A 26,552-nucleotide genomic window follows, 5' to 3' on the forward strand; every position below is an offset into this window, starting at 1 on the left:
CTGTATCTTAATACGTCAATTCAATCCAAAATTTTGAAACACTAAATTTTATAAGAGGAAATTTAAAGTGTGATAATATGAATTGTAATGTACAGAGGTTGGTTATGGCCTATGGTGCGAAAGTGAATATGCTCAACTTATGAAACACCATGCTACTATCATTGGCGATGTTCTATGTCAGTCATTTACGAATCTATATGAGATATCAGCTGGCCTTTACGATTAGGGGCAAGAGAAAGAGAACAAGTTGGGAAAGAAGTAGGAGGGAATGAGATAGGTAGAATGAAATAAATCAGAGTTGCTAGTATTCAAATAGTCATGAATCCAAGAGTATTGTATGAACACAACCATGGACTAATCCTTGTTTGCCTGTCACCACTGCCTTTCATCAATGCTAGATTTGCTACCGTCTTGCTCTGTGTGAATGGTTAACTGAGAATCCTAGCAACAAACTGTACGTCACGGAGCATCCAGTTGGAAATAAGTGTTCTATGTCATGCTGAGTTTGGACTATCGTTCTACAACGGAGTTTCCATTGAAGCAAGCTGATGCGATGCACAGTCACTTTGAGATTAGTGCACGCAGGTTTTAAACAAATCGTCATCAAGGTAAGGTCGTCTACTTCCAAGGTTAATTTTCAACTACCCAAAGGCACATTCTACGTCATGTGGGTAGGTTCACTATCCATCCGCCTCAACGTACAAAGTCTTGGCTGTTTTCTATTTCTAGGCCGGTACCGGTGAACCACCCGGCCAGCGATTGCACTGATTTGTGCATTAGTTGCACGCTTGTTCAAATGTCTCCTGACCTGTACGCCATTATGGAACTAATCCTGCAGGTAATAAGATATGTCTACTGTGCGAGAGGCCGAAGCCGGAGTCTCTCCCAGTTATGCATACTTGTTAAGGGGAATTCCCTAGCGAGTGGAAGTATAAGCACCTCCAGGTACCGTATCCCACGGTTTAACCACAGCTCGACAGAGTCCAACCCAAATCCAGGAGGGGGGCGCGGTGGCTCAGTGGTAGAGCGTTCACCTCTGGTGCTTGGGGTCCCGGGTTCGATCCCAGCCCCCGCCAAGTGAACTTTGTGGATGACAAACACCGTGCTCGTCGGTTTTCTCGGGGTTCTCCCGTTTCCTCCCACTTTCTTCATTCCACCATTTCACTCATCTCTCATCATCACCGTCTCCTTTAGCCTAACCGGCATAACCGTGGGACGTAAAACTTAAAGATTTCATTTCATTTCCAAATCCAGGAACACCTGGAAAATCAGAAGAGGATTGTAACTCCCGGATCTGCCTACTTCATGGTGAGCAAACTCGTGCTGAGGTACCACGTATACGTTAAAATACTATTATAGGTACTTCCTTCTAGACCAAATTGCACATGTAGATTGCCATCTGAGAGAAGGGCCGTGACCACTGTTCTCCCCGGTAGGATCGTCCGAATTCACCCTGTTGTGGGTAATCTCGATTACCTATATTTTACTGTATTGACATACACTACCAAACCCAATTACACGTTTTGCTTCTGGTTCGATTCCCCGCCAAGTAAGTTTGTAGGGGACAACATCTTTTCCATGGTTTTCCAGTCCCGTTTCCTTCCACATTTTCATTCCACCAATTCTTCCATCATCATTCCTAGTCTTAATCTTCCGTCTCCCTTAGCCTAAAGAGCGTAATCTTGGGACGTTGGACTGGAAGATTTCATTTCATTTCAATGGAACGTGCTAGTTGCCCGTTTGGGTTTTAGTTCGAAACCTTCGTCTCCCAGCAGAGTGATGTGGATTATGTCAGAGGAAGCTATCTGACTGCTGCTAAGTACTACGTACCCTTTGTCCTTGTGAAAGTTCCTAGTAGAAGACATTTTACCGTTTCTAAGTTCTATGACAGAACCGTGTAAGTTGATGCACAATTTCATTCTATTCGCCCTAGGAATGGCACTAGTGTTGGTCTCACATGTCTTATCTTGAAATTTTGAGGCGAGACAAAGATCGAGACGGACGTTTTTAATTCAAGATCTAGACTGAACAGATTGAGACTTACTTAACACGAGACCGAGATCAAGACAGACACATGTAATTCGAGACGATACCGAGACGAGACTAAGCCCAGTCTCAAAAGCCAGTCTCGTCTGGAATATTGGCAATATATATATATATATATATATATATATATATATATATATATATATATATATATATATATATATCTTTACTCAAAATTTGTGCACTGTTACGTTACATATAAGATGATGGAACAATTTCCCTGGGGTAGCCATAGTCATGGGCGTATACAGGGGAGAAAGGGAAGCAAAAGATACAACCTCTGAACACGTGATATAATAAAGTGTTTTAAACTCCACACAATTTTGAGTTGGGGTGCAATGTATTTTATTCTCTTTCCAGTCATTTTAATTATTTAGAGAGCAAGTTGGCAGTATATTCCGAAACGTAATTTTATAAAGCAAACACATGAGGTTTCAACCTCCGAGCAATATTTGTCGACACAGTTCAGGAATTACCCAGGGAAGAAAATGTTTAAAAATTCTTGTTATTATACTACAACCTTCGTATAAGTAATGATACCAACTTTCCTTTAAAACTCAAATTAAAATCTTTAGATTGGAGGGTAGTAGGAGCAGATATTTGGAATAGGATAGCGCAAGATCATGGAAGGAAGGACAAAGAGTATCAAAATAATCCAGGGAATGGTTTGAGATATTAACCAGCACTTTTTGTGTGTAAAACGTGTAACAAAGTGCATTTTAATACAGTATTTCTGAACAATATTTTAACAAAGCAATAAAAATAAACACCCTCTTCGTCTCTCTTTCTTTGTCTCTACGAGGACTGTACTTTGAAATACAAACCCGATATACGCTGTTAAATTACGGATTTTGTATTCCGGAAATGGTCAGTATTACGCAAGGTCACTACTCTATAGAAACTTATGGGCTTACACTGTTATAATTTATATTATTAATATTAATAAAAATAAAATAAGTTTGGCGTTGCGATATGGTGGCGTTCAGTAAAGTGTGCTATCAGTCAAAAAGTGTTTGGGATCACTGCTATAATCTATAGCCCTAAATCAAAATTATTTTCGGTTGTAGAATTCCAAAAAGGAACTTCACATCTGCCAAATTAAATAAATAATAATAAAAAAGTTAAATTAGTATTACTACATTGTTAAACAATTATCTGCATCCGTCAAATAAGGAAACGTACTCTGTGCTATCCTTAGTGTCCATCCTTAATTCAGTAGTTGCAGTTCAGAACAGATGCATTTAGTGTTTCTTTCAGAAAAAAATGTTTCGGGGGTACACTTCCGGGCGAGCACTGCTTGTGCTATTTCTATTTATTAGTATATTATAAACGTATTATTTCGGTTTTTCTACAAGGGGAGGGCAGTGCCCCCAAAAAACGTGTCTGGAAGAAACACTGGATGTATTGCAAAAAACAGAATTCAGAAATTCGCTTACATGCATGGGATATGAGCTATAGACAGCCACTGTTAAAACCACCATTATCTGTTAATCCTTCAACGAATTGACTCCATTAATACTTTCGGCCGAGATAACTGTTCTAGCATTGCAAAAAACATTTTAAAAACTCGCATCCGTTCAAGAGTTATCGTGTGGATAAACAAAAGACGGGCGGACGTACTAACAACACAATAAGTCTCACTACGACATCCTAATAATATCTAATTATATCAGTAAAGGTGGTAATAGTAGTATTGGTATTTGTACTAGTACTATTATTAGTAGTTACTGCTTAAGGCTTAAATAAACTTTCCGTGTACACAATAACAAATCTTTAAACAATATAAATTGAAATACATATTAAGTTTGCTTAACTTATTGTTTTCAATTTAGGAACTTATTAATTAAAACCTTAAATAAAATAAACCCATTTTGGTATTTAAAAGAGTTTATGTGTGAACTATATTACTCAAACAACAATACTTTAATTAATGATAAAATTCAAATCACTATGTAACACTAAATCAATAGGAAGTACTACTATATATCGTCACCTGAGAACCAGAGGAACGTAACTCCATTTTCGTAGGTTTAAAGGATAGGGAGAGAAAAGTTTTTTTTTTTTCAAACAACTGTTGTTTTAATAACATGGTAAACACATTATTGCATAGCAGACAAGTCAATGACAGTCAACTTCAGTACCACTCAAATAACACCAAGAGCGGCTTTCAGAATTATGTTCATAATCCCAGCAAACAAAAAATTCCATTGTTGGAGTTACGTTCTTTTGGTTCTCATACGACGGAAACCGATTATTGAAAAGGATACGCTTGCTCCGGAACATAAATAAGATCAACTGGCTCGATGATAGGGTGAGGCCGATCAGAAGTTAACACTGAAAATATTCATTGTATTAGTTCAATACGATGTAAATTTAAAATAACTATCATAATTTTAAATTCTTTCTTTCAAACTTTTGTTAGATAAAAGATAAGGTAAAATGTGTATATATACAGATAGTTATCAAAATAATGAACATACGTAACATGGGGTTACTTTGGTACAGTTTTTTACATAATTAGAAAATTATGAAACAGTGTTGGTTATTTAGATCCAAAACTGGCTAAATAAAGTAAAATCAACTCTCCACATTGTATATATAAGCAAAATTTAACTACCCGAGCACTAAATACTGAGATATCCTCTCTCGTTTCTGTTCTAATGTTATCCGGTGACTCGGGAACTTTGGGACAAGTCATGTTTTTAAGGTAGTATGCATTAAAATACATCAATGTTAAGTTTCTGAAAGGTATGCTTGTGTTTGACTATGTCATCAACAACTCTGTTGAGCATAATTGTTTGAAAAAAAAGAACTGTGTGCCAAAGAAATGGAAAAGGAAAAATAATTTCCGTTGTACAAATTAACAATTAAAACTAAGAAAGTACAACGAAGTTCTAAGGAACAATTAAAAAAAAAAAACTTGTAGTGTACAAATCCAGCAGCTGAAATGAAGTAAAGAGTGTTCCAAGTGAAGAAAAAGCATGGTTATCAAATATATATTGGTTGTTCAAAACCAGCTTGTTCATACTGAAGATTCTTCGGTGGCCTCTTTGTGTTCGGAGATTTATTTGGAAGAACTTCTCTATATTTTCTCCCTATTTCTTAAAAAAACTCACCATGGGGTAGAAGTAGATTATATTAATATCTGTTTCATCACTCCTGGAGTCCTCTGCACTTAGCATATCCTCAGAAAGATGCTTCATCCAACAGGAATTAAACTCTTCCTGCTAGTAGTTCGTTCAGGTTGAGATACTACTATTCTTTCCTGAGAGAGACGATGCAAGGAGGTTTCTCTTGTCACAACAGATAAGTGATTTTTGCCATCATCGCCCTAGCTTGGTATTACGAATGTCCCAAAGTTACTTTAACATGTTTGAATTTTATAGAGTTCACTCTCAGAACACTGCTTTCAGGTACATGCGTACGTTATCGCCATATATAATAATCAATGTATACAATATTCATTGTAGGTACTCATATTTTCGTAACAGCGACTCTATTCTCTGCATGTGAGATAAATATCAATAGTTCCTCCTCTATCTACCTACTACACTCTGCAGTCTGCTGTGGTTTCGACAAGGCGCTTTTCAGTAGTTTCGAAAATTCTATTGGAGAGTAGCAGAGAGTCTCCTTTTCAATGATGCACTGAAATTCGCTTTCAGCAGTATCACAATATTCCACACCTACTCAGCATGCGAAAATATGGGTGTCCCAAAGTTACGCCGGCTGTTACAAAATAATGTCATCTTACAGTACCTTAAGAAAATGTCAACAACCTGGTAACTACGGCGTTGGACTAATTTTTTTAAGCCTGTAACACCATTTATATCGTCGCGGAATTTAGGGATATAATTTGTAACCTTTTGCGGAAAAATTCTGAGCCTCTTTTATTCAATGCAGCAGTCAATTGAACAGCGATGATGGAGGAGAAAATCTACATCGGACTTGCTGCTCAAAATTATGCACTTTGTATTATACAGGGTGTTTCAAAACAACACCGACAACATTTGGGAGGTGATTACTAACACCAAGATAAGAGAAAAAGTATACACCAATCTGGGTGCACAAATACTTAATTTCGGAGTTATATGCTGCCGAAAACATGAAAAAATTAATTTTAATGGTCCATAGCTCCAATACTATGGGACCTACCGCAGTCGGGTCAAGACTTCATTTAGAAACTAATATGTGCCCTATCCAAAAATACATGTTTCAGAATCCTGCGGTACTCACACAACAATTTTTAAAGAGGGAGTTTGGCTATGGGAATATAATTTGAAGTACTCACCAACTACCTCTGTAAAAACTGTTGCAAAAGTACCGCAGGATTCTGATACATGGATATTTGGATAGGGCATATAGGCCTACTAGTTCTTAAGTGAAGTCTTGACCCGACTACGTAGTTCCCATAATTTTGGCTTTTTCGGCCATTAAAATTCATTTTTTCATGTTTTCGGCAGCTTATAACTCTGAAAGGAAGCATTTGTGCACCCAGGTTGGTCTATACTTTTTGTCTTATCTTGTTGTCACGAATCACCTCCCAAGCGTTGTCGGTGTTGTTTTGAATTACCCTGTACATGAAGATTTATCTAAGTATATTTTATTATCTTTCAATTTTAACTAATCTTCTGTTTCTTCTTCTTAAAGGAAAGTTTTATTTTTTTCACACAATTTACATCAAAACAGAATATAACGTATATACGATGTCGACAATAAGATGGTTCTACCAGTTGTGATGTATGAGCCTCCTACGTCAGCGTTTTCAGGTCTTGTATATCGGTGACTACGGCCGGATCTTCGACATTTTTTAAACCTGCTTGAAATTTCTGGAACAAACGAATTTCTGTGCTGTGGGTCACTGCACTTTCTCCTTTCGCATGACAAAGGTTTTGAGTTGCTGCCTCAGCGTTATGCCGGAGTTCGAAAACATACAGTAAAATTTCACGTATCAGACGTTGTTGAGCACACATATTCACTGCCACTAAGAACTGAATAAAGATACTGACGGCTTGCCGCTTTATCTCTTGGGCCAGTTTGACCTTGTACTTACGGTCCATCACGGCATATACACGCGCCTTCTGTTTGGGTTATGGAGATATTGCAAGACTTACGACTCTTTTTTTTTTTTTTTTTTTTTTACTTTCAAGTAGTATTGAAATGTTGAATTTAAAATCTTGAACGTAAGGTGTAAAACACAGAGTGGGGCAAATAAAAGTGGCCTGGAGAACAGAGTTCCAGGGTACAAAGAAACACAGCAAAGGAAAGGAAACAATTCGCTAATCTGCTTATAGTAGATGATAAAAATGACCACCATTCATGTCTTGAATGGCCACATGAATGAAAATGATCACAATTTGAGGTGTTCAGATACCTTTCGGATTTTTTTAATTGTTCGAAACAGATCCTGTCTGACGCCATTTTTTAGCAAATCATTGCATTGCACTCTTTGCTGGCACTTTGATATCATGAAATTCATGACCAAACAACTGATTACACTCTTTCCACAAATTTGTTTTCTCTTAACTTTCCACAAGGAACACCCTCTGCTGCACTATGAGTGCCATCTTCTCCGGTGCACTGTTCAACTCACACTGACACACCCCGCAACAAGATCTGAACCGGTGGTGTGCGTGTCACGTGGTGTGGTTCCATGCATACATTCACGTCCAATCGTATAACTCGTCCGGGCCACTTTTATTTGCCCTATCCTGTATAAATGTGTGGCACAGTTTCAAGATGTCTTCCTATCAAATTGTACAATTGTATATTTTGTTGATTTTTAAGAAAATTAACAGGTATTTCTGCATGTATTCTAGAATTGATAAAAGTACAACGAGTAGTATATCGTATGAATATATTAGAATAAGTTTCCTGAGAGATCAACTCAGTTGATATTGATCTACTTTATATGTTCATATAAACCTAATTATACTCAAAACAATTGTAGAACCCAAGGAATTTCTGGACAAAATTTATTTTTCTTTCTATCTTTCTTCTTTTGTTTCTCTTTACTAAATAAGCCAAATCCTTGAAAGTTAATTATTTTATAACAGTAAAATTCGTAGATATAATTACAAAATATGAAAAGGAAATCTTAACTTTAAACAACTTTATGACATGTAAGTTAAATGAAACCAATATAAATGCAAATGCATGTTATTAAGTAATTGATGGATTGATCACAAATAGAAAATTTAGTTTTATCTTTCATCTAATAAAATGACCTATGAATAAAAGAGTTATGTTCCCACACATACGTACATGCTCTCATTTTTTATTGCTTGCATACTAAGTTTTTTTTTTAAAAAAATATACATTCCTAACATTGAAAGATATAAGGCAAGAACTAAAAATGTCTGTATATATGGTATAGTTTTCAGATTAACCTAAAAGTAAAATATTCTATTGTGTGAAAGTTAATCGGATAAGTTCTGACAGAGTAATAGCTTACCTATTGAAACAAAATCATTGTCATCTAAAACATCAGCAATTTGATCATCTGGATCCAAAATCGCACCTCCTCTTGTTTTTCTAACTTCTTGGACTTGTTCTACTTTGCTAGGAATGTGAGTTGGAGGTTGCAGTTTCTGGTATCGTCTCAGTGCCTCTTCTGATAACCATCGAACGGTCATGTTTCCTAATTGAACAAAATCTCTTAGAATTATTTGAAAATTAGAAATACGAAACAGAAAAGAAAGTCAATATTTTAAAGTATTAGTGAACATTTAGAGGGCAGGAACTCTAATTCAAAACATGCATGTGAAAACGAATAATCGAATGTTATTACTAGAGACCGGATGTTAGGCAAAATGCCTATTCTTTAATATTAAAGATATTATCAAAAATTACGTTTTAAAGTTTATATGGGGGATTATAGTTTTGATTTAAACCAATTTTATTTTGCCTATTTCGACCTTTACTGCCTAAATAATTGCTTTAAATAATTGCTTTAGTGCCTAATGTTGCCTATTCTATGCATTTTCTTCAAAATAAGCCGTCATTGGGAAAATATGTAATTTATATAGCATAAATAATACACAAATATATACGTATATTAGGTGTTTGTAAACATAAGTACGTGGTACGTTACAATATATATATATATATATATATATATATATATATATATATATATATATATATATATATATACAAGGGCGGATCTAAGGGGGGGGCTACGGGGCTATAGCCCCCCCTTGACGCTCAGGTTTACACTGGATAAAATGGGCTTCAATTCAGCTTTACACTGGATAAAACGGCAAATTGTGGTTTAGCCCCTCCCTTGATCATATCCTGGATCCGCCACTGTATATATATATATATATATATATATATATATATATATATATATATATATATATATATATATATATAGGGTGCGGCAGCGTTCATAGCGTAATTTGACTTGCATGGTACAATGACGTACTGCATGAATGCGCGCCAGCTCGTGCCGCATTCGTGCACTAATGAGCTGCCATTTCAAGTGTGACAGTGATATGGAGCGGTGGAGTGCACAGCATCGTACCTTTGCTGTTGAAAGTTATTTCAAGAATAACGACTCTGTTATTGCTACCCAGCGTCTATTTCTACAACATTTAACTTGGGACGTCATGGGAAAGTTTCAGATGTGCGTGCGGTACCATTGTGAGATGGGTACGTGCATTTCGAACAACAGATTCTGTTTGCAATGGCAAACCAGGAAGAAGTGAAAGAACTGTGCGGATACCAGAAGCCTTGGAAAATGTTCGTGCTGCAATATTGCGTAGCCCGATCTGTGCATATGTCCGATCGCTCATTCAGGAGAATATTGCACGAATATCTCCATTTCAGCCATATAAGCTGCAGATTGTTAAGGACATTAGGATTCGCGATTGGGTTTCACGAGAAACATTCTGCTTAACCATGCGTGATCTCCTTCGCCAAAATCAACAAATGTTGCACACCATCCTGATGTCAGATGAAGCTCATTTCGAGTTATGTGGTTCAGTGAATAAACAGAATATGCGTTATTGGAGTGATGTAAACCCGCATGAACTGCACATCAAGCCTTTGCACAGTTCTCGTGTCACAGTGTGGTGTGGAGTTGCTTCCTTTGGGATTATTGGCCCTTACTTCTTTGACGATGACAGCAGTGTGGCTGTAACTGTGACCAGTGAACGCTACCTAAAGATGCTGCAAGTCTTCGCTCTTCCCCAATTAGGTATGCTCGATATGGATGTGGAACAATTATGGTTTCAACAAGACGGAGCGATCTCGCATACAGCCAGAATTTGCATGGGGTTTCTTGCGACAGACATTTCCAGGTAGAGTAATTTCCCGTTTTGGTGACATTTCCTGGCCGAATCGCTCACCTGATCTTTCATGTGCAGACTTTTTCCTTTGGGGCTACGTGAAGCAAGAAGCGTTCCGAACACGTTGTGCCACCATTCCTGAGTTGAAGGATCGCATCAGAACTGCCGTCGGCAATGTCCCAGGGAATACGTTACGCCGAGTTATGGAAAGCTTCCAACGCCGCCTAGATGAATGTGTTGTGCAGAGGGGGCATCATTTGACAGGAGTCATATTCAGAAAGTAATCCATGCAATGGACAATGACTTACACATTAGTAAATGGCATACCTTTAACTATTAATTGACATAAGAGGTAATAAATAAATTACAGTTACTGCCTGATGATGTGTTTTTAATATCCTATGAACGCTGCCGCACCGTGTATATACAGAGTGAACTTCAAAGATGTACACATACTTCTGGAGGTGTTTAATGATATCAAAAGAAGACAAAAAGTCCTCTTGCATTTTGTCGAATTTCATGTCGTGTACGAGTGACAGTGGTGCCAACTTGGAATCGAAAATCAAATCTTGACAATTGAATCTGAACAGATAGATGTGCACATATGCTGGGAGGTGATTCGTGACATGAAAAGAAGACAGAAAGTCTTGTTGCGTGCTGTCGAATTTCGCGTCGTGTACGAGTTACGGGGGTGCCAACTTGGAATCGAAAATCGAATCCTGACAATTGGAACGGAACTGAAAGATGTGCACATACTTCGAGAGGTGATTCATGACATGAAAAGAAGACAAAAATTCCTCTTGAATGTCATGAATCACCTCCCGAAGTATGAGAATATCTTTCAGGCTCACCCAGTGTATATGAAATGCATAACAAGCTTCGTTTTTATATATACAATAAAAGAAGATATTAACAAACAAGTATGTTTTTATATTCTTTGAACATTATCTGTGACGAATCTATTTTTTAATGGTATTGAGTATTTATCTTCATTATTTCGAGATACCTTTTAGTGCCTATTTTACTGCCTATTTGCCTGCCTATTTTCCAGGTTTTTAGTGCCTAAACATCCGGTCTCTAGTTATTACATATAAAAAAAGCGTATCGGGTTTTGAAAATACAAATAGAAAATACGTACAAAGAAATCAGAAATAGTGAACAATCAGTAGCAATAATCTGTATTCAAAGCTAAGAAAGATTATGTATCTCACTGATAAATCTCAGCGAAACGTAAGCTAGAGAAGTAGCTTACTACATGCGTTAGCTCAGCAAGTGTTTGGAACCGTTGTCTACGTTGATAATTGAAGTCTTTGGGCAAAGTAAATGAGTTTTTTTTTTCTTCCAATTACTGTTCCTCTTCGTCGATGTGATTTTGCCGTGAGTTTTATAAGCTGTAACCACCTTCGATATTGGCCCTCGCCACACCCAACATATTTGCCACTTTTGTCACACTCATTACATAACCGACCGCCAATAACATGCCCTCTTTGAAATTCAGAGACATCGCACATTTTACACTATCATAGTCTGCTCAGTTCACCGCACCCTGCCGTTCTACTGCTTCTCACAGTGCGTTGTTTATCCTGACATCACCACCAAGAGCTCGGCGCTGTGTTACCCACCTGACGTTGCAAATCAAGACATTCGACATATTACCAACCTCAGGTATTTCCATTAAATTCATAAGTCTTTGCTTACCTACTGGCAGGGCCGGCCTTAAGTGGTGCGGGGCCCGATCGGGAACATTTTGCGGGGCCCCATGTTTACAACTAACTTGCAGCAAGGTCTGTAGATTCAATATTATATATATATATATATAATATATATATATATATATATATATATATATATATATATATATATATATATATATATATATATATATATATATATATATATATCGATTCCCGGTGAGAGAGCACACAAAATTTAATTTCATAATCAGTTCCTTCCATTAATCATCCATCTCCTAAGAACAAATCATAGGGTGTCAAATGAAAAAAATATAATTTTCGTTTCATTTCAAAAGTATAAAAGAAATTTTGCAGTCATAATGGATAGCAATCAACATGTGCGCTTAAATAGTGCGTGAAAGTTAGTAGACTAAACATAAAGATGCATTTCAATATAAAATTATATATATGTAAGTCTGCAACTAGTAATATTAGTATATTATATTTGAAAAGAACATAATCATAATACTACTTGTTTTGGTGACCTCCCTCGAAATTTTGAAAGTTGTTAAAATAAAACCTAAAATTACGTTTTCAGTCCCCACATTACCAAACACTGAGGGCTCCTGTATCCCCGAAAAGTTTAAAGATGTTAAAAGAAACCCTAAAATTGCGTTTTACTTTCCCCATTACCGAAAACATTCCGGGAAGGACCCCCAGACCCACCAGAAATAAAATCCTGGCTACGCTACTGTGCATATATTAAATAGGCCCTATAGTAAATATCTATAGTACTGTAGAATTTCATACTAATCTATTAAATACAACAGTCTATCACCAAGACAGTCTTACAAGTTTTGACATGTATTTCGAACAGTTGAACACTTTTCGAAAATATAGGTAATGTAACTGACCCTCTTGCCCCACCCTACAGGCGGACAATACAACAATGATTATACTTTAACACGTGTTTTAAAAATTTAGCAAAAACTACCAACAATCCTTACATTGTGGAAAATATAAAAGAATGAGGTCTTAAATACGTCATAATAACTGTAAATACCATAGTTTCTTTGTCAATTTGGCCTTACACGAATTGACTTTCGAAAGTTATGTTGCAATTTAATGTTAAAATAACAGGCCTTACTTGCACTTCATGTTAACATGACTGAATAAAACATAACACCTTCGTATAATTTCTTATGAAAATTTTATATTTGTAAGACATAATGAAATGCACATTGATATGAATTCATTGTGTCCAAGATTTCTTAACGACTGTATCTTTTTGAAAAGAATTCAAGCCAGGAAAACCTAATGTACGCTAGTGAGAATATCGTAGATAGCTACTTATGAAAGGTATAATCAGCTTGAAATCGTTATCGACTGCAGGCAGATGATGAGACGATCACAGACCTTACGGAACTGATGAAAGATGGATGACATATTTTTCATTGGATTATTCGAGTTGAGTTGATTTTAGTTTAGCGTCCCTTTCAGCAGCAAGGCTATATGAGACGTGGACCTACTGATTAACGTGGAATCCGAACCACATGAGCTCCCGCCGGGAATCGAACCCGGGTCTCCCACGCCAAAGGCGCGTACGCTAACCGCTTAGCCACGGAGGAGCTCATTGGATTATTCGAGTTAGAAGACAAACCTTCATAAGCAGCTACCTTTCAGTACGCACTAGTATACATTCGGTTTTCCTAACTTTATTAAAAAAAATATCCGCAGGAGAGGGCAAAGTTTGTCCTCTGGTTTTGTATTTTTAATATAGTTACAGTAAGAGAAAGGATATGCATAGAAGTCGCACTGAGGCTGATTTTTTTATACCATCTGGTATTCACAGTAATATCACATGACATAATCAGTAAGAACGTCAGGAACTTTTACTTAGTGGAGGTGTTCAAAGTAAAAGAAAGTGCACCCAGAATAATAATATACATTTTTACACAAATTCAAAGAAAACCATATTTTTACGTCTAGAGGTGTGTGTAAGGAAACTTGATTGGTTAGTGATGTTGTGGGATGCAGAATACTCCCTGGACATAAAATCAATTTTTAGAACAAAAGTTGTAAACGTAAATCAAAATAAAGAAATTACTGCGGCATTAAATTCAGAAAATATTTGCTTATGTCCGAAAACTTAATACAAACTATTCATTTACTTGTTAGGGAGAAGCCATATCCTCCCTTGTGGAGTCCATGGATGTACACCCACGTCCAAAATGATTGTCGCACATCTATAACTGTCTTCTTGTAAGAATATAATTTGATAATGATTTTGCAGGGTACTTTTAATACTGATCTATGTGTATAATCGAGAAATGTATATTTGTGGTAAATTTCGTAGGAAAAGAACTATAAATACGAAAATTAGAATGAATAAAACAAAACGTTGCTAAATGGAGAAGAAAGTTTTACTTTCGTTTTATTGTTCTTATTTACTGCTCTTTTGACATGAAATTTGCCACATACATGTCTTTTCCGATTATACACATGCTAACGTTATAAGAAATACCGGGCGAATTCGTTATCAAATTATATTCCTACAACATTCCTACAACAACATATTTATAGACATGCGATAGTAATGCAATATGTTGTTGTGTACTTGACAACCGAAAGTAGAAGAGCCATCTTAACGGTACATAGCAACTTGGGCCGGGGGTCCCGCGAGCAGAATGGCATGTATTAATTATGTGAATTAGGAGAAAAATTTAGTCATAGGAATCACAATACAATTGTTTGCTCTGAGTTCTAATATGCTGTTTAAACGGCACTGGAGACGGAGAGTAGAGTAGATGATGCTAGCGCGGGGCTCCCTTAGGCGCGGGGCCCGATTGGGAGCAATCGGTGTAATCGGCTTAAGGCCGTCCCTGCCTACTGGCAAATAATATGTACCTCAGCAAATATTGGGAGATATTTTCAAGTCGATATTCGAGTCGAGACACACTTCGTAAAATTTGAGACGAGTCGATAAAAACGTATTTCTCGACTCATATTTTCGAGTCGAAACTGCTCGTAAAAATTTCGACTCGACTTGAATGGCTCGAAAATCTTTCTATAATATTTAATATTATTTTGAAGAAAGTATTCACTCAGAAACAGCCTTGAAATCAATTTTAGCATTTATTATTTTAGAAAGGTACAGATCACATAAACTTAATAGATAATCTTTTGAGATCAAGATTTAATTTTCATCTCAATTCAGTTAATTAAAACTAATAATTAATGTGGTGATATTTGATTGTACATCAAAATCAAACAATATATATAATAAAAGTAAGTGTGGCTTGTCCGTGCGTGCCACAAAGGCTCCGAAACTAAGACTCGGCGCCCCATGGGAGTTATATGGTATTGTAGTCCTGTATCTCCCATCCATGAAGAAGGTTTCGGTTTGGACCAGCAGGGATCCTAAAGGGAGAAAACGCCCAAGTAACGGTGTTACTGTGCTAAAAATGGGTTAAATTTTAGAATTATCAACAATCTTGGAAATGTTACATACTGTGATAGAAGTTTCCCAAAGGTTCGAGAATGTTCTAGAGTTTTCAGGATGGTCTAGAAACCTCTAGAATGATCCAGGATGTTCTAAAATGTTCCAGAATGTTCGAAATTGATGTACAATGTGCCAGCATGTTATATTATTTTCCTGTAGGTTCGAAAGTGTGTTCTAGAATGTACACCAATAGGAAGGTACACATTAAGAATACGGGGTCATTTTTATTAAAGTTTACAGGTATCGTTATCATTATGCTCAGGTTCTTCTCAACCTATTTAATGTTCTGAAAGGAAATTGGTTGGGTTACGTCTAGATGATGGGAGCCAGACAACAGAACCTAACTTAACCGAATCCGAGCTGTTCTTCGCACATGGGAAATACGTTTATAGGAAATGAATTTCTCTCTATAAATTGGAAATAAAATATATACCAGGGTATAAGGGCCTGGTTCGTATTTTAAGTTAATCTTCTAAATAACTCAACGCGTTTTATCACTTTCTTAATTGGCTTTTAATATGTGACCATGATAAGTATATATAATTAACTTTTCTGCACATATAATAAAATATATATAGACCTTCATACACACTTGTCTACTCGTTAAGATGTCTACGTGTATATACAATCATTTATATCGTTGCTATAGTAACAACAACTCATATTTTAACTACCGATTACAAAATAATAATCTCGAAATCTCTATATGTCTTTCTTTTTCGTTTTACATTACATTGCTCACATAATTTGCCTCTGATCCCCTTTCTGTAAAATAGGCACAGATTGCCAAAGATAAATACAACGTTATCGTTGTAGATGTCGCCTCGAACGGGACTTCCATAATAGTATTTTTATGAAGGAAAAAACCCTGGGTTATATATATCATGAAACATTTATCTTTTGAATAGCCCTCACATATATATAATATCATCTTTAATACACATATTCTACTTTTCCATTTATATATAATATACTATAACATAACACATTTTTATATTTTTGTCAATATATCTCGACATTAATAACGACGAATTACAATTATCATAATTAAGGCTATTCAAGAATTACTCCTAACTAATAGTTTCTTTATAGGCTACAAAATCAACTATTTCGTTATATGCAAACAACACTCTTTACAAACAAAGATCTTCATACTATTAAATATTGATAGGATCACTCAACAAAGTTGGAATATATAAACACATTGATGGTTATCACTTAACACATTAATAAGTTTTGAAAAATCAAGAGATTCGATATTCGTTATTCTTATTCTTTCCATATAATAAATTGCATATATTTCATATATATGTCATTACTTTCATAAGTTTACATTAAAATTACGATCTTTTATTTTTAAAGATTCATAATATTCAAATAAGTAATTATGAGATAACTTTGCAAAAGACAAGAAACACAAACATCAAACATCAAACATCAGATAAAGTATACAATTCTGAAAATTCAACGATAGAATAACAAAGTTGGAACAATAATTCATAATTACACATGTTTTCAACGTACATTTTAATAATAAATGAACTGAAAAACACATTATCCATAGACGTAAGCAAAGGTCAATTTAGTACAAATCCATCGGACGCCTTTTTGTCAATTCAAGTTATACGTTCGAAGGGTTCATTTAAGGAACATTGTATAGCACAGTCTTGTGTACGTGCTTGTCTTTCATAAGATGATACCATATTTTGGTTCCTATTTACGAAGTTCCTGCCATCTGTAAATTGATTTTGTGAGAATCGGCGATAATTATTATTTCTACTGAAATTCCTGTTCTTATTTCTGAAATTCCTAGCTCCATTTCTATAATTGGGCTGCGTCTGATTTCCGGTACCATTATAGCTACTCATTCTAGTATTGGAATTACGTACATTAGTATCATTTTCAGGTTGTATATCTACATTACGAACAGATGCATATTGTGTCTGATTACGTGCATAATTACCCTGACCTCTATCCTGCATCTTATTGTTATTCTGAATTGCAGATTGACTCTCATAACTTTGAATGAGCATAATTAAATGATTGAAATTAATGCACTGAGCCGACATTAACAACTGTTGTAGTCTAAATGGCAATAGGATCCTAATTGAAGCTATAATTCGGGATTCCGGATGGTTCGGATTTAATGATCTTAGCTCATGATATGTTGATACTACAAATTCAGTAATACTACGGTGTAACTTTGGATTGTAGTGATTCGTTCGCAAAACAGCATCTCTATTTGCTACCATAAAATCGTTTTCATAATTCGACAAAAGAGCATTCTTAAAATCTGAATACGAATGAAGACTACCTCTAATAGCCTTAAACCATGTTAGGCAAGGTGGCAACAAGATATGCGGTAATATTTTTAAGAATTGAGACTCATTTACACCGATGAGCTCACATTCATCCTGGAATTTTTCGAGAAATGCCCTAGCGGGTATATCTCCTGGCACACCACTAAACTTTGTGAGCGACTTTACTTCGCTAAACCGCAACTGATTACCTGTAGATGTCTCCATACCTCTACTGGAGATGCGTCTGCGTTTGGATGTTTGCCTCTCTCGTTCTTCTCCGCCACTACTCTCTGCACCACTCGATGATCCAGCAAATTCCAATCTTGCTCTTGGAGGATGATCAGGTACCCAACCTGTGGCTATAGGATGACTCGTGCCTTCTGTATCCTGAAATGAAGTTCCGGGAAAGCATCTTTCTTTGATGAAATTAACTTCATCTTGTAGTACTTTAATGTGGTTTTCATGTGCGTTAATTGACGATTTTAAAACATCCGTAGATTCTTGAATTTCTGTGCTTCGCTGTACAACTTTTTCTATTTTCTCTTCGTATTTCTCGAATTTTTGCACCACGTGTAAGTTCATTTGATCTAACTGATGTTGCACATGCTCCCATCTATCTTCATTACGTTGATTCAATTTTACTATTTTTTTAAATCAAAGTCATTGGCTAGTTGCGCTAATTTCTGGTCCAGTTTTTCATTCACATGTTGCATTTGCTGGTCCAACTTTTCATACACATGTTGCATTTGCTGATCCAATTTTTCACTCACATGTTGCATTTGCTGGTCCAATTTTTCATTCACATGTTGCATTTGCTCCGATTGGTTTTTCATCTGCTCGGACTGATTTTTTATCTGTTGTGCCAAATCTTTTAGAATGTCTGCCAAATTGTCCCTCAGAGTCAATTCAAGATTCATACTTTGTCCTTCAACCAAATTATTACTTTCCGTGGCCATATTTCGTTTAATTACTTTTCCACTTCGCAAAATCGTGATATTAAGATCGCGTTGAAATGCCGTTTTTACTAGACCTTCCAAACGACACTTTATATAACTCCCGTGGTGAGGCACCAATTTTTATAAGGGCCTGGTTCGTATTTTAAGTTAATCTTCTAAATAACTCAACGCGTTTTATCACTTTTTTAATTGGCTTTTAATATGTGACCATGATAAGTATATATAATTAACTTTTCTGCACATATAATAAAATATTCTATATATAGACCTTCATACACACTTATCTACTCGTTAAGATGTCTACGTATATGTACAATCATTTATATCGTTGCTATAGTAACAACAACTCATATTTTAGCTACCGATTACAAAATAATAATCTCGAAATCTCTATATGTCTTTCTTTTTCGTTTTACATTACATTGCTCACATAATTTGCCTCTGATCCCTTTTCTGTAAAATAGGCACAGATTGCCAAAGATACATACAACGTTATCGTTGTAAGGGAAACTTTTAAAATATAAGATCGGATCAAGAAAAGTGAAATTTCCAGACAGTTAATTGTATGCCAGTGATATGTTTAAAACGTAACAGGTGAAAGTAAATTGCTAAAGGTAAAACTTAGTCTAATATAAATAAAGTGAAGAGCTTGTTTGTGTGTCTGTCTTTCTGTGTGTCGCCTGGGTACCAGACGAGTAGACCGAGAGTTACCAAATTTGGGTCACGGGTACCTTGGTAAAGGCCGCAGATCAAGAAGAAGCGGTGTTTTGAAATTTCGAACCAGGGGTTCTAAGGCGGGGACATTTAGCTGGACATGTAAAAGAAATATAAACTGACTGATATTAGTGTCAAATCCATAGTTTTCGCGGTCACTGAAATCAATGGTGACGCTTTCATTAGCAATAGCAATGACTTTCAAATTAAGCTACCATTATATGCTGGCCGGGGCCACCTGATGGGAGGGGAGGTTACCGAGACATGTAAAACTAATCGAAAATGACCGATATTACTGTCAAATCCATAGTTTTCCGGGTCTCTGAGCTCAATGGTGAAACTCAAAAAAGTGTTTACTATTAAATTTTGCCCCCGTGAGCTAAGGAACGGGTTCCATACTAAAGAGGGTGCGAGACATATAAAAATAATCTCAAATGACGGATATTTGTGTGAAATCCATAATTTTGTCTACATTCATGTTTTTTTTTCTGTTTAGTAGTACATGGTTTTATTGTGGTTAAAAACAGGTTAGTTAATGGTTATAAACCGTGTTTACTATTAAAGTAATCCCAATGGAAACACATCTATTGCGACAAAGTGAACTTCATAATTTCTCTTAATGAGCAATTGGCAGTCTATAGTAATTTAGCATAGTTATAATTATTGTGTTTTCGTTTCCATGAGCGCAATAAGGCTACGTACAGTAATATCTGGATTATCGCTTCCCCAACCATTTAGAAGCTTTAATGTGTTGCAGCATGTCACGAATTACGTATAATATCACGAGTTACCAAAGAGGAAAGACTTCCAAACGTCGAGGGGTTGGGCACCCCCACCTCATTACAGCTATCGGACGTCGTAGACTAGGCGAACTGGTAAAAGAGGTCATGCAGCGAACTGTGGCGGAACCAGCATCAACCTTTGATACTGGGCAAAGTACAAGTGTGTCTGAACACACAATGCACCGAACACTTCTAACGATGGGCCTCCGCAACCGACGACCCATCCATATGCGAATGTTAACACCACGACATCGGCAACTATGACTGAAATGAACACGTGACCATCGCCACTGGACCTCGACGCAGTGACAAAGCGTTGCATTAACTGATGAATCACGATACCTTCTTCATCATGGTGATGGGAGGGTGCGAAACCGTCGTGTTTCAAGGGAACACACCTCCTTGACACTTGTACCGAGGGACGGAGACAAGATGGTGGCGGCTTAATTATGCTGTGAGGAACATTCGCGTGACCATACATGTGTCTAGTGGAGCTCGAGCAAGGCACCATGGCGGCCAAGGCGTACTGCACACTGCTTGCAAACTATGTACACCCATGAACGTAGTGGCATTTCATGACTACCATGTTTCGCAACGGTAGTGGCATTTTTCGACAAGATAATGCACCATGTCACAAGACCAGGAGTGTGATGGAGTGGTTCGAGGAACATAGCAGTGAGTTCCAAGTGATGTGCTAACCCCCAACTCGCCGGATCTGAACTAGTGTTGTCGAAATCGGTTTCTGAAAAAACGAAAACCGGTTTTCAGAAAAAGTGAAATTTCATAAAACCAAAGTGTTGGGTTCGAAAACCGCTTTTGCGGTTTCGGTTTTGAAAGTCGCTTTTGCGGTTTCGGTTTCCAAAACCGCATTTGCGGTTTCGGTTTTAAAACCACTTTTTCAGAAACCACAAATCGAAAACCACAAATGTCAGAAAAATTCGACAGCACTAATATCTTTCTCACTTCGGCTCACAGTTGCCAGATCACCAGATGGAGGGAAAGTTCCGTCGGCGTACGGAAAAAATGCTTATAATTTGCAGACGGGAAAGAAGATTTTTTTTCTTAAAATGTCTTAAAGTGTAGGGAAATTCTTGTGAGTATACTTTTACAATTGGCAGAATAAAAAAAAAAAAAAAGTTGCAATTTCTCACAAATAGGCACGGCTATCGTTATTAGGAAGTAAAAGGATACAGAATAAAACATGATCGGTATTTTCTTCACGTATAAACTATTGTAGGTGTCTGGTACTTGCAATAAGAAACCAATCAACACATGTAAAACCAAAACATTCACATTTATCTGAGTGGCAACAAATCAACAATAAAATTATGTATTGCGATCTAGATTTTTTTCCTTTCTTTTCTTTTCCTTTTTTTAAAGAAAGGGAGGTGTTTTTTTGTTAACAAAAGAGTGGCAGTACTATTTTTAAAAACCAGAGGAAAGAGTAATAATAATATAAAAGATCTCAGTCTAAGTCAGCGTTTCCCAACCTTTTTCAACTTGCGGCACACTACGGGTGTTACTTGGATTCTCGCGGCACACTTACAGATATTACTGTGTAAATATAAAACACAGTGGTATCTTTTCTGTTATTATTGATCTCCTCACAGAGAAGAAAGCTCTTTCACTGTTTTTCCCCCGTGGTAAATCATTATGCTTATTTTTTATTCTAATTTAAAAATAGAAAACTATTGCAATGAAATATTGAACTCAGGCTTTTAAAAATACGCTTTCTTTTAAAAAACTGTATCCAACCTTTTACTAAGAAGAAAGATCACTACATAACGAACGAACAAACAAATCTCTATTACTTTTAAAACACAAATGTAGGTAATTTGTCGAAAGGATTGAATGATATTTTAAATTTTCAAGTTACGAAATAGTCTGCAATAATAAAGAAGCAAGTATGGTAATAACAGTGATAAGAAATACTTTTTTTAAACATTAGAAATGTACAGAATAGTAACCCGGAATGGAACTTTAAAATTGTAGGTTCATAGTAGAGCTTCACAGTAATGCGAAATACAAATATACATTTTTCCCTAAATTTTGCAATTTGATTGCTATAAAATTAATATTTTTGTTTTCGATTCCTCGCGGCACACCAATGTGCTGCGGCACACCGGTTGGGAAACGCTGGTCTAAGTGAATGAGATTTCAAATTGAATTTCATGAGTTCCATGTGCAGTGATCTTAAATAGGGATATACCTTATTTTCTATTTAGCTTAGTGTTGCCATATTACCCGATTTTAGCGGGTGCCACCCGATTTTCAGGTTCTACATAAAAATATCTTAATCACGAAAAACCACGCGTTTTGGGGATTGGAGAAAAATCTAAGGCGACCTAGTTGATAAAATGTTGGAATATTCAATGTAAACCGCTACACCCGTGACAATCTCAATCGCGATTGAGTTAAATTTGGACTCGCGCTCAGGCTCAGGCTGTGGGCAATCTGAGCAGTGCGCGTGTGCAGGGCCATTTACTAATAAGAAATCTGCTCTAATGCACAATGGTTTTCTTTCTATAGTTCATGTGTTTTTAATGTTATGTATTGGAGGTTCTATGCGAATGAATATTCGTTTGTAGATGTGACAAACATACTTAAATTATTTATCGTCGAAGCACCCACCTTGCACTAATTTTTTTGTAACCAAGTTCACCACTGACAATTTCGTACAACACAGTTCTTGAAATTTCAGGAAAGAATTCGTGCAGCCCATCAATAGTGAATCGCCTATCCTCTTGAATTTTCCGCTCAATTCTTCCTTTGAGTTCGTCAGTCACAACAGAAGGCCGGCCCGAGCGTTCCTCATCGTGCACATTCGTCCGTCCGTCATTAAACATAATGCACCACTTACGAACTGATGCTTCATTCGTTACATTTCCATACACCTCAGTGATTTGTCTATAAATTTCTATCGGACGCACTTTTCTGGCATTCAAAAATCTTATCACACTACGAACCTCACACTTGGCGGGATCAGTAATTGTATCGCACATTTTACAGTCGCACAGCGAAGCAATAACGGACCGTAGCGGATCGCAGCTGGTGCCAGACTGAGGCTAAAGCTTGCCCAGGTCAATAACCCAGCGGCAGCGGGGGTGGGGGAACACGCGCACGCGCTAGCGCAAAACGTTCTTTACTTTCCGAATGACTCTCGTATATATATCTCTCCGTCCTTCTCCTCCCCAATGTTGAACCGTCAAATTTAAATCATAAGAACGATTCCAGGTCTGAACCTCATCTATGTGGAAAATTTGATCAAGATCGATCGAGTGGTTCAAGAGTTATAAAGTTTCATTTATTTTTATACCCCTTCCTCCTCCCCGAACCCTCAGTTCTAGCATCAAAGTGAATAGCCTAAAACCAGCCCAGCTTCGAACCTCATCCATGTTACAAATTTGATCGAGATCGGTCGGGTGGTTCAAGAGATTTATAGTAACAAACATAGTGATTTTCCGTTTTATATTAAATATATAAAAATAGCCTTTGGCTAGCTGGGGCCTCCGCCCCTAAACCCCCGCGTTGCTCTGCCTACGGCCGCGCATCTCTTACGTATTAGCCTTTATCAGCTTTTTATCATTTTTATATATCGTTAATTACATTTCCTGAATTTGGCGCAGCTTAGCCCCCTGACCCTAACGTTTACTCGCACCTCTTAAATACACAATTCTACCAAATTTCAAGTTTTGTTTTCCCTATTTCAACTATCTAAAAGATAAGATTTTGTATCCCAAGAAAAAGCCCATTTAAATAACATGGGCATTTCTTCATCCCCCCTTTATAATCCTTAAAAACTAAAAATATTCACTTTTGGCAATTTTTCTGTAGGTTAGTCCCGGAAGGCCACAATCATGCGAAATTTCATCATTCTAATCCTGCCGCAAGTGCCTAAACATTTTGGGGCGTAGAAGATGTCCCATATAAATAACATGGGAAAGATTTTTCAGTTCCACATAAAACCCCTATACAGTTGGAAATTTTTATTTTTAGTGATTCAGTTAGTTGACGCTAACGAAAACGTATAATCATACCGAATTTCAAGTTTTTATTCCAGTTCCAAGTACCTAAAATATGATATTATAGCTCCAAAAAAGGCCCATTTAAAAACATGGGGAATTTCTTCATCTCCCCTTTAGACCCCCTAAAAATTAAAAATATTCACTTTTGGCAATTTTCCTGTCGGTTAATTTCGGAATGCCAAATTTAATCATTGCAGCCCTACAGGAAGTGCTGAATAATTTATGTCTGCTCATGTAGTTTTATACCTAGGTATATATAGTTAGGATTAGGATAGAGACAATGTCTTTAAACAAGTAACTGCAAATACCCAACTATGGCTGTAGAAGGACTATAAGGATAGAGAAAGAGGTATGCTAAGGTGATACTATTTTTCCAAGCTTTTTCACAAGGGAACTTCAGCACGTTTTCTGATCTTTGAAGTGGGCGTAGGAAAGGACATAAAGAAAACGTCTGACCTTCCTTCGTTTCAGTGATAATATCGTTTTCTTTGGAAACAACAACAGAGATCTACAAGATATGGTAGTTTGAAGAGAAAGAAGTCGGACAACTTTGCAAAGAAATTAAGGATTAAAGTTGAAAATGCTGAATTAGAAGTTAACACTTAAATGTATTTGAGACAGAAATTGTTCATGTAGTGTAATATTAAAGAAAAAATTAACAGACATGGGCTGGAGCGCATTCGAAAGGAACAGCTTCATATTGAAATCCAAACACTGGTGGATCTAAAGCGTAAAATTCTCAATGAATATATTCTTCTTATTTTGACATATAGGTTAATGATGTGAACATTAATAAAATTAGGCATTAACAGTCTCTAGATTAAAAAAAAAAAAAAAAAAAAAACGAGAAATGGAAAGATGTATGCTAGAAATCATCCACAAATATAGAAAAAACAATATGACAATGATACGAGTAGCGGATATTATCATAAAAATAAAGACACTGGAGTGACAATGGACCAGATATCTTCCAAGAAAAAAATGGGCCTAAGATCAGTGGAGAAAAACAGTTCTTGAACTGGATACCAAGATGCAAGAAGAAACTAGTAAACATTTTCTTATATAAGGTGGTGTCACGAAATCAAGAAAAACTGCAAAGCAACAAGGGAAAGAATTTCCGAGATGGATCGCTGTAAAAAAAAAAAAAAAAAAAAAAAAAAAAAAAAAAAAAAAAAAAATTCAGCAGTGGATTAACAAGGTTGTTTATGAATATGTGAATATATATGGGCCGCTTTGATGTCAAATGGTGCTATTCTAAAACGGAAATTTTACAGGAGAGAACTTGGAAGTTCAATATCCAATGAAAAATTCACAGTTGTTTTATGGTTGCAACCAAAAACATATTTGTGAAGTTTATTTTCTAATGCTGACAGTGAATAAGATTCAATTTTACGTCCTACGCTTATGCCGGCTAGGCTAAAGGAGACGGTAATGATAAAAAATGAGTAAAATGGTGAAATGAAGAAAGAGGAGAACCCCGAGAGACCCAAACACACGGTGTTTGTCCACCACGAAGTTCAGTTGGCGCGAGCTGGGATCAAACCAAAGACCACATGCACCAGAGGTGAACGCTCTGCCACTGAGCTACTCAAAGTTAAATCAATCAAACCAAAAATGTTTTTCAAGCAGTCTAGTGCGCTATGGCGACAAGATATCTTCAGTGCAGCTAAAAGTCTTTGAACTATGGCATTTGACAGTAAAAGAATGTTATAGTCTATACAAAAGTTTTTCAAAAATAGGGTAATGTTCAACTGACAAACAAGTCTAAGAATTATGAAGTTGGTAGATACATAACCATCGCGTTATAAATTTACACAAACATAAATAATTTAAGATAAGTTCCGCCAACTAAACAATATCAGTTGAAGATAAATAAACTGTTAGTCACTTTGAGCTATTTATAGCGCTAGCCCCCTACTCGCGACTCACTTCGTTAATAACATTATTAGTATAACAAGTCTTTTGTCAGACGTCGACAACAAGAAATGTACAAATGACCGATTACAATATTTTGTGAAAATAACAATAGCCGGAGATGAGAGTGAAGTTGAACGTGGTTTCACGCTCACACTCGCATGTATTTCGAGCTTAACTCAACTCACCCTCACGTCTTTCAGAGCGAGCTAGCTCATGATAAATCTTACGAGAAACATGTACACTCAAGTGAGCTAGCTCATTTACATTACAACCCTGCATGTTATATATATAACCCAGCTTCCTTTTAATTTTAATTCTAACCTTAATATGATGGTTCTGATTTTAG

The 26,552-nt window shown here is 36.5% G+C and overlaps 1 protein-coding gene across 1 annotated transcript in view; it reads right to left on the minus strand.

The window, feature by feature from the left end:
• LOC145688320 (histidine ammonia-lyase-like) overlaps nt 1-26,552 on the minus strand; it is a 220,458-nt gene that overhangs the window by 91,989 nt on the left and 101,917 nt on the right. The window contains exons 2-3 of the mRNA XM_081762365.1: nt 8,498-8,683; nt 4,314-4,380 (exon numbers count right to left, since the gene is read on the minus strand). Of these exons, the coding sequence (XP_081618491.1) occupies nt 4,314-4,380; nt 8,498-8,683 (253 nt within the window). The remainder of the gene's footprint in view (nt 1-4,313; nt 4,381-8,497; nt 8,684-26,552) is intronic.

The sequence above is a fragment of the Thermobia domestica genome, chromosome 6 (genome assembly GCF_964235325.1).
Source record: "Thermobia domestica chromosome 6, izTheDome1.hap1.1, whole genome shotgun sequence".
Lineage (NCBI taxonomy): Eukaryota > Metazoa > Arthropoda > Insecta > Zygentoma > Lepismatidae > Thermobia > Thermobia domestica.